At 39.0% G+C, this 7,928-nt stretch overlaps 1 protein-coding gene and 1 pseudogene across 1 annotated transcript; both read left to right on the top strand.

Annotated features, from left to right (window-relative positions):
- The window catches only part of LOC107757126 (cytosolic 5'-nucleotidase 1A-like), an 11,556-nt pseudogene extending 8,794 nt beyond the window's left edge, over positions 1-2,762 (top strand).
- A 1,109-nt stretch (positions 2,763-3,871) lies between these two features.
- LOC107757127 (retinol dehydrogenase 14-like) lies at positions 3,872-6,176 on the top strand. Its single transcript, XM_016574516.1, has 2 exons — positions 3,872-4,317; positions 5,276-6,176. Exons 1-2 carry the CDS (start codon positions 4,057-4,059, stop codon positions 5,891-5,893), a joined length of 879 nt encoding a protein of 292 aa, XP_016430002.1. The 5' UTR covers positions 3,872-4,056; the 3' UTR covers positions 5,894-6,176.
- The last annotated feature ends 1,752 nt before the right edge of the window (positions 6,177-7,928 follow it).

Below are 7,928 nucleotides of genomic sequence, written 5' to 3'. Positions count from 1 at the left end.
CTCTATATGAAGCATAATAGATCCACAAGATCCACAGAAAGAGCACAATACATAATTCATAGCCTAGGGTGAAGTCATTACGTACATTTTGGGACAAATGGAAAACTATGTGAATGGCGCTCTGTTCTGCGGCAGGATTTTCTTTTGAGTTTGAAGTTTCCCGCTCTGTGCAGCGCGCAGTGTCACGTGTCAAAACAAACAACACGTGCTGTTAAGTGATTTCCGCCTCTAGAGGCCGCTCTCGTACTGTATAATGGCAGCGGACCCTTCTCGGCCACTCCAGCAACGGATGCAACCCGGAAAACTATCGGCATTGATTTTTGCCGATAACCGATAGTTCCGCCAATCAACTATCGGTGCCGATTAATCGGCAAAACCGATGAATCGGTCGACCTCTAACCCCTACCCCTACCCCTCCGCGAAACGGAGGGGTAGGGGAAAAGGGAAGGGCTAAAGGGTAGAATTGGGATTGGGCCTTAATAGGCCCCCTTTAAAATATATTTATTCTACACAGACATAGACCAACATGCACCAAAAAAAAGGAAAAAGAAAAAAAAGTCTGTGCAGGTACACGGACCAAAATTTGGCTAAAGACAATTTTTATAAGGTTTGCAGCATGCTGGACAGATGCAAATCAACCCTCTACATTGCGAGTAAATCACTCGCATATGCGACTAAATCTTACTCTGGGCAACTAAATAATATCTAACATTAGCCATTGGCTAATAAATTCTTAGATTTTACACGCCAGTATGTGTGTGAGAGGCGTTCAACACAGATTTTCACTCGATAAACACGCTGACTGAGCGCTTGAGAGTTTCGCTCTCCGTCAAGCGATCTGTACTATTTGGATGCGCTCAATGGATCATGTCGTGTACTCAATGGATGCGGAGTATGTAGCACGCAGCGCACCTGTATTTGACGTACCGTAAACTAGTGTGAAGGCGCACGACTCGCCGTTGCTTTACTGATAGCGCTGTGTTTCTCACACATGCAAAGAGAGAGAGCGAGAATCTTGCATACCATGCTGAATCGACAAAATAAAGTAAACAAAGTTTTTTTTTACTTTTGAAATTGTAAAAATCCAGAAAGTTTTCTGTGAGGGGTAGGGGTGGGTTTAGGTGAAAAAGTGTATATGTCCCCATTTAGATAGCTAAGTGAACGCGTGTGTGTGTGTGTAAAATAGTATATCCGTCTGGCGAGTAAACAAAAAAATGTACTAGCCAATGGCGATTATATTGCCAAGGTGTGCGTAGAGGGTTGCAATGCATATGTACTGCATTCTACATAATATATGAACAACAATTACATTAATTCGCTCTCTGCAGATCTAACTATAGAGAGATTTTGCATGACGGGTGGAGAGAGTCCGATTGGTTACCTAAAGGCCTACATGACCAACCTCTATCTGTCCAAAGATTCAATGAAAGTACAAGAAGCTATCGAAGAAGGTATTTAAAAAATGCATGCATTGTTATCTAACTGGGATTTTCATGTTGATGCAGAAGAAAAACAATCTTTAAATTAGATGAACAGGAAGCTAAATTTGCTTTAAATGACCATTTTCACAGGAATAGCAGCTGCCACGATGTTCGCCTGTGACAGTGAGAATGAGCTCAGTAACACGCAACTACGTGTAGCGTTCGACGGAGATGCCGTTTTGTTTTCCGACGAGTCTGAGATTATCGTAAAGGAACACGGATTGGACAATTTTTTTAGGCATGAGAAAGAGTTTGAGAACAAGCCTCTGGCTCAGGTAAACTAAGACTGGGTAACACAAAAAATAACTACTAATGTTCATTATTAATAGTGATACTAATATTTTCTCCATCATGTCATGTTTTGAGCATGCAATGTCCTTTTCATGCTTGATTTGTTGTTGCATCATCCTCTCCTAGGGCCCCCTGAAATGTTTCCTGGAAGCACTGGGTAAACTCCAGCGCAAGTTCTATGCAAAAAACCAATGAATCAACTGCCCTATTCGCACCTACCTGGTCACAGCTCGAAGTGCTGCCAGCGCTGGGGCCCGCGTTTTGAAGACCCTACGGAGCTGGGGGTTGGAGGTAGACGAGGCCCTCTTTTTGGCTGGGGCTCCTAAGGGGCCTCTCCTTCAGAAGATCAGGCCTCGCATCTTCTTTGATGATCAGATGTTTCACATTGAGGGTGCCCAGGAGCTTGGTACAATCGCTGCGCATGTGCCCTATGGGATTGGACAGAAGTATCATAAGGGAAAACGCATAGACACAAGTGATGCCGTAAACAATGAAAAGATTTGATGATTATCAAATCTAAATGTCAGAGTCCCACGTCGTATAACACCTATTCAGTGTCTTATGTGTGATCTATAGAATAGCTAAAATATAAATGTTTACTTATATTAATGAAGCATATGAATGGAAGGCTCTGCACGTTAGAGGTAATTGTATTTATTTGGTTGCTTCAGAGAGTTTTGTACCTTGATCTGTACAGATAGTTTAAGTTAAAAGGATTGCTGGAAATACTTTAAATACAAAGAAGCTACGTTGCTCAAAATGACCTAGTATATTACGTACTGTATATTAGTATGTAGCATATTATGTACTGTACTAATCCGTCAGCACTGTGAGGTTAAACTACTGTAAATACTGCAGCCCTTTCTTTTTCTTTAGGAGAATAATGTGCAATTAGATGCATTTACCAGCCTTTATGTCTTGATCATTACGACTTTTTAAGATGTTTAATCAATAGTTTAATTTAGAATCAGAATCAGAAAGAGCTTTATTGCCAAGTGTGCTTACACAAGGAATTTGTCTTGGTGACAGAAGCTTCCAGTGCACAGACAGGATGACAAGTGACAAGACACAGATAACAAAATTAAAATGAGTAAAAAATAAATATGTAAAAACAATACAAAATAGACAAAAAGACAATAGACAGTATATTGTATGTACATAAATTATATTCAAAGAAATGTGGATAGATGTATCATATATTAAATCAATAACATACGTGCAATAAATATAAGTATAGATAGTTGGGTATTACACGTTTTATTGCACAGTGGGGAGAACAATTAAACATTAAAATTTAGAATATTTAATTCTATCTCAGGGAACATACATTGCAACTGTCCATTTTATTTATAGTGCAAGATGTTATTCAATGTAAATTTAGCATATTTTAATCTACATTTAGATGTTTTGTTGTAACTTCTTCACTGCCATACTTAGATATTCGGACTCAGTCCTAAGGCAGTTTCTTTCACTGACGTGTGTTGCCCACCACTAGTGTTCCTGATTGACCTTGCCACAATATTAAAAGTACTGAGCAAATGCTGAAATAAGGATGAGAGTGTGAAGAATCTGATATATTGCATTTAGAATGTATTACCTCTATGTGTTTATCATGAAGTGTAAAATGTTTAATTTTTTGTCCACAAAACAAAAATGTGCTGTTCACCGTTAAAGACTGGATTTATTCTTTATGATCATAAATTAAATGAGTGATCTTAATTGATTGTGCTTTATGTTGTGTGTCTAATTAAAGCGGTTTAATTTGTAGTGCTAAAATAAATTTGACTAGAAACATGGGTGTCTAGGCCTAGATCAGGGGTGTCAAACTCAATTCCTGGAGGGCCGGAGCCCTGCAGAGTTTTGTTCCAACACACATACCATGTAGTTTTCAAATAAGCCTGAAGGATTGATTAGTTGGATCAGGTGTGTTTAACCTCTGCAAGGCTCCGACCCTCCAGGAATTGAGTTTGACACCCCTGGTAGATAAATAAGGAATTAAAAAGTAATCATTTCATCATTCATTTTCTTTATATTAAACAGTACGCTCCGTTCATCTATTACAGCGGATCATGTGGTTTGTGTCTATGGTTTTATTGCTTGTAAATAAATTTAAAAAGCATGCATTGCGTTTTAACCCGCTTTGACTTCTGGGTAATGTAGTTGAACAACATTCCAGTTACTTCCCACATGCGTGAATGTTTACGCCTACAAACCTGCTCATGAACTGGACGTTGTTGATGGCCACATTAGGATCAGAAGTGAAGCTTTTCCCCATTATAAACATATGGATGAAGGCGTCGATATGCTGCGGGGCAAAACTATTATCGTGACCGGGGCAAACAGTGGTATCGGAAAAGCCACGGTCGCGGAGCTGCTGCGGCGTCAGAGCCGAGTGATCATGGCATGTAGGGACCGAGAACGGGCGGAAAAAGCAGCCCTGGAGATCCAGCAGGAGGCCGGACCAGAGCAAGGGGAACTAGTGATCAAACTCTTGGATCTGGCGTCGCTTAAATCTGTCCGTATTTTTTGCGAAGAGATAATCAAGGTACTGCACCAAACCAAGCACAGAGCGTTTGGTTCTCTTTTCAGATATCTATTACACTGAAGTAAATATAGGGAACGCATAACACGGTTAAAATTGTTTTCGACTAGCAACAAGTGCACCGATTGTGCGCGAACGTCACGCGCTTTTATGTGCATGATAATCATCGTGCTCGAGAAGTTTGGGAAGAGCACGTGACTGCGCGCGCATGAAACCAAGCTTAAAAAAAGTCCTACTGCGTCTAAATAATAATATAGGCAGAAACCTGGCATAGTTAATAATTTCTTAGGGTAGATATATTTTATATCAGTATTGTATATATACAGTGTATTGTTTTTATTTTACATATCTAAAACTTTAACATTTTCACTGTTGTTGAACAACAGTGCTCAGAAAAAATATATATATATAGTTCACTGAACACAATTTAACCTTTTGTGACAGCATGTCCCAGCAGAGTTTGAGAACAGTAAACAGTAAAACAAATATAAAACAAAAAAATTAAACACCATATTATTAAAAACGTGCTGTATAAAATTACCAAAGCATTCTGTTGGCCGACAGATATTTTAATTAATATATTTATATTTTAAAACTTAATATAGACTGAATTTAGGTAAATTGGACCATTTTTTGCCATTGGGGTGACTGGAAAAATTTCCCAATTATCCTGAATTAACTAATTTAAGAATATATATTCTTATAATGACCCATATAAGAGTTGATCAATTGAAAGATTTTATTGTGAAATGCTGTTACTACTGTTTTATCTGTGGCCCATTTTTTTAAATCTTGTGTATAAAGAAAAGATTTGACAATCAAAAGAAGAGAAAGGTATCTAAATTAGTGTAGAATAAAGTTTCAGCGATTTCTAGGGTTGTGATTATTTTATCTTCTCATTATTGTGTTCTAAAATACTGCATACCTTTACAATTTGCCATATCTGTTGTATCTCAAACAGGAAGAGTCAAGGATTGACATCCTGGTCAACAATGCTGGAATCTACCAGTGTCCTTACACCAAATCAGAAGATGGGTTCGAGATGCAGTTCGCTGTCAATCATCTGGGTCATTTCCTGCTCACTAACCTCCTGCTGGACCTCCTCAAACGCTCTGCTCCTAGCCGGATCATTGTGGTGTCCTCCAAGCTCTACAAGTACGGTGAAATAAATTTTGATGACCTGAACAGTGAGCAGAGCTACGATAAAGCTTTTGCTTATGCACGGAGTAAACTAGCCAATCTTCTATTCACTCTGGAGCTCTCTCACCAACTCAAGGAGACCGGAGTGACTGTAAATGCTCTCACCCCAGGGATTGTGCGGACTAACTTGGGCAGACATGTCCACATCCCACTGCTGGTGAAGCCACTATTTAACCTAGCTTCACGGGCCTTCTTCAAGTCCCCTGAGGAAGGTGCACAGACTTCTATTTATCTTGCCTGCTCTCCAGATGTGGAGGGCGTTCAGGGGAAGTGCTTTGCTAACTGTCATGAGGAGCAGCTGTTAGCTAAGGCCACAGATGAGGAGGTGGCCAAGAAACTGTGGGACATCAGTGAGGTGATGGTGGGCATCACAACTTGAAATCTCACAGATGTAAGAATTTAAGTCACATGTCCATGATTATTTCAAAATCGCCAACTCTGAGAAAATAAACATACAGATCTTTACCATCAAGTATTTTGAAAAGACCTTGTTTTGGAAAGAAAACATGCAAAATGTATGCATACATCCACAGGAGGGAGCTGTTTTTGCCATTCCTATTCACTTGTGCTTTGAAATACTAACTGTAAAGTTGCAACCAGCAGATTGTTAGTTCTGCTGCAACACTAACTGTGTGTGTGTGTGTGTGTGTGTGTGTGTGTGTGTGTGTTATATACGTATGCACATACTCTCACATATGCAGTGAAAGCAGAGAGCAGATTGTCAGTGAGGCTGCAGTGTACTGACAGAGATTTCACACTGTTAGAGCTGTTTTCTATCACTGACCGCCTCTGTACACCAAAAACAGATGACGGCTGGCAAACACTTCTCAGGAAGCTTCTGGACACCAGTGAGAGTATGAGTTTCTCTTTGCCTCTACCTCTGTCACTGTGTCCATCTCACTCACTCACTCTCTCTCTCTCTATACTGTATGTTGAGGCCTGCTGTGAGACAGAGGCCAGGTACACACTCCAGCTAAATTCGGTTGCCAGTTCACCTTTTACTCCTTAATCGCGTTCTGTACACACATAATTTACTAAAATATGAGAGTGACAACCGCAATCGACAACCGCATTAACTCCCGAAAAATACAGGTAGTGACAACCGCATTTACAGAAATTCTATGCAGTGTGTACGGAACCAAACTGAAAAACTTGTTGTAAATGATGATGTCACGAGAAGCACGCCAATGTCCATGAATTGTCAGGCGTCAAGTGTTTACCTCGGATCTGACAGGATGGTGGAGAGAGGTGCATTGTGGGCCTAGCAGTTGTGGTCAAGAGAGTGTAGGCTGTTCAATAAAAAGAGTTTAAAGACCAAAGTTAGATTATGATGCCTCTGATACCACACTGATTCATTCAGAAATAAAACAAGTGAGTCATTGAATTATTTGTTCAACCGGTTCATTCATAAACAGGATTTATTCTATACAGATTGATTCAGGTTCAGCTCTGTTGTGCGTTGCTGCAGGGGACCCCCAAGCAGTAGTGGATGAAGTACACATATCAAGTACTTGAGTAAAAGTGCAGATACCCCAATAAAATATTACTCCAGTAGAAGTTTTAAGTACTCTAACAGTACAGATGTATTGGATTTTTAATGTACTTAAGTATTAAAAGTAAAAAGTACTGATCAACCAATGTGTAGTTAGTAATTTTAACGTAGATACTTTCATGTTGTGTGTGAAGTGTGAAAAGTCTGATATTATGCTTTGGAATGTAGTGAAGTAAAAGTTTCTCAAAATGAAAATACTCAGACAAAGTACAGATACTTCAAAAATGTACTTCAGTACAGTGATGAAGTAAAACAGAAAAGGGCTGTGGCCTTCCATTTGCCAAAAATTTCAACACACATAAGGTTCTTTTAGTTTTGGATCCAACTGTCTACAGGTGGGAATTCAAAAATCCATGACTTTTTGTACTTTTTGATTTGTACTTTTAACAAAACCCCTGGAGCTGTCAAAAGTCTGCCGGATGATTCAAAATGACACATTTTGCATCATCCCGCAAACTTTTGCTGACAAATAAACAGGGATATCTGAGTGCAGGTAACATGGAGAAAGAGTACACATTGTGTGTTTTCATATACTAACATATTAGCAATACAACGTTGGTTGAAAATTGCCAAACTTATCCTTTAACTATCTATTGAACTATTAAACTGTTGCATAAAAGAAAGTCATAAACACTTGCACATATGTGACCCTGGATCACAAAACCAGTCTTAATTCGCTGGGGTATATTTGTAGGAATAGCCAAAAATACATTGTATGGGTCAAAATTATTGATTTTTCTTTTATGCCAAAAATCATTAGGATATTAAGTAAAGATCATGTTCCATGAAAATATTTTGTAAATTTCCTACTGTAAATATATTAAAACTTAATTTTTGATTAGTAATATGCATTGCTAAGAAC

This window comes from Sinocyclocheilus rhinocerous, unplaced genomic scaffold (assembly GCF_001515625.1).
Source record: "Sinocyclocheilus rhinocerous isolate Xijiao unplaced genomic scaffold, SAMN03320098_v1.1 scaffold503, whole genome shotgun sequence".
Classification (NCBI taxonomy): Eukaryota; Metazoa; Chordata; class Actinopteri; order Cypriniformes; family Cyprinidae; genus Sinocyclocheilus; species Sinocyclocheilus rhinocerous.
Note: the sequence above shows the minus strand (reverse complement) of the source record. Positions and strands in the feature narration are given on the sequence as shown.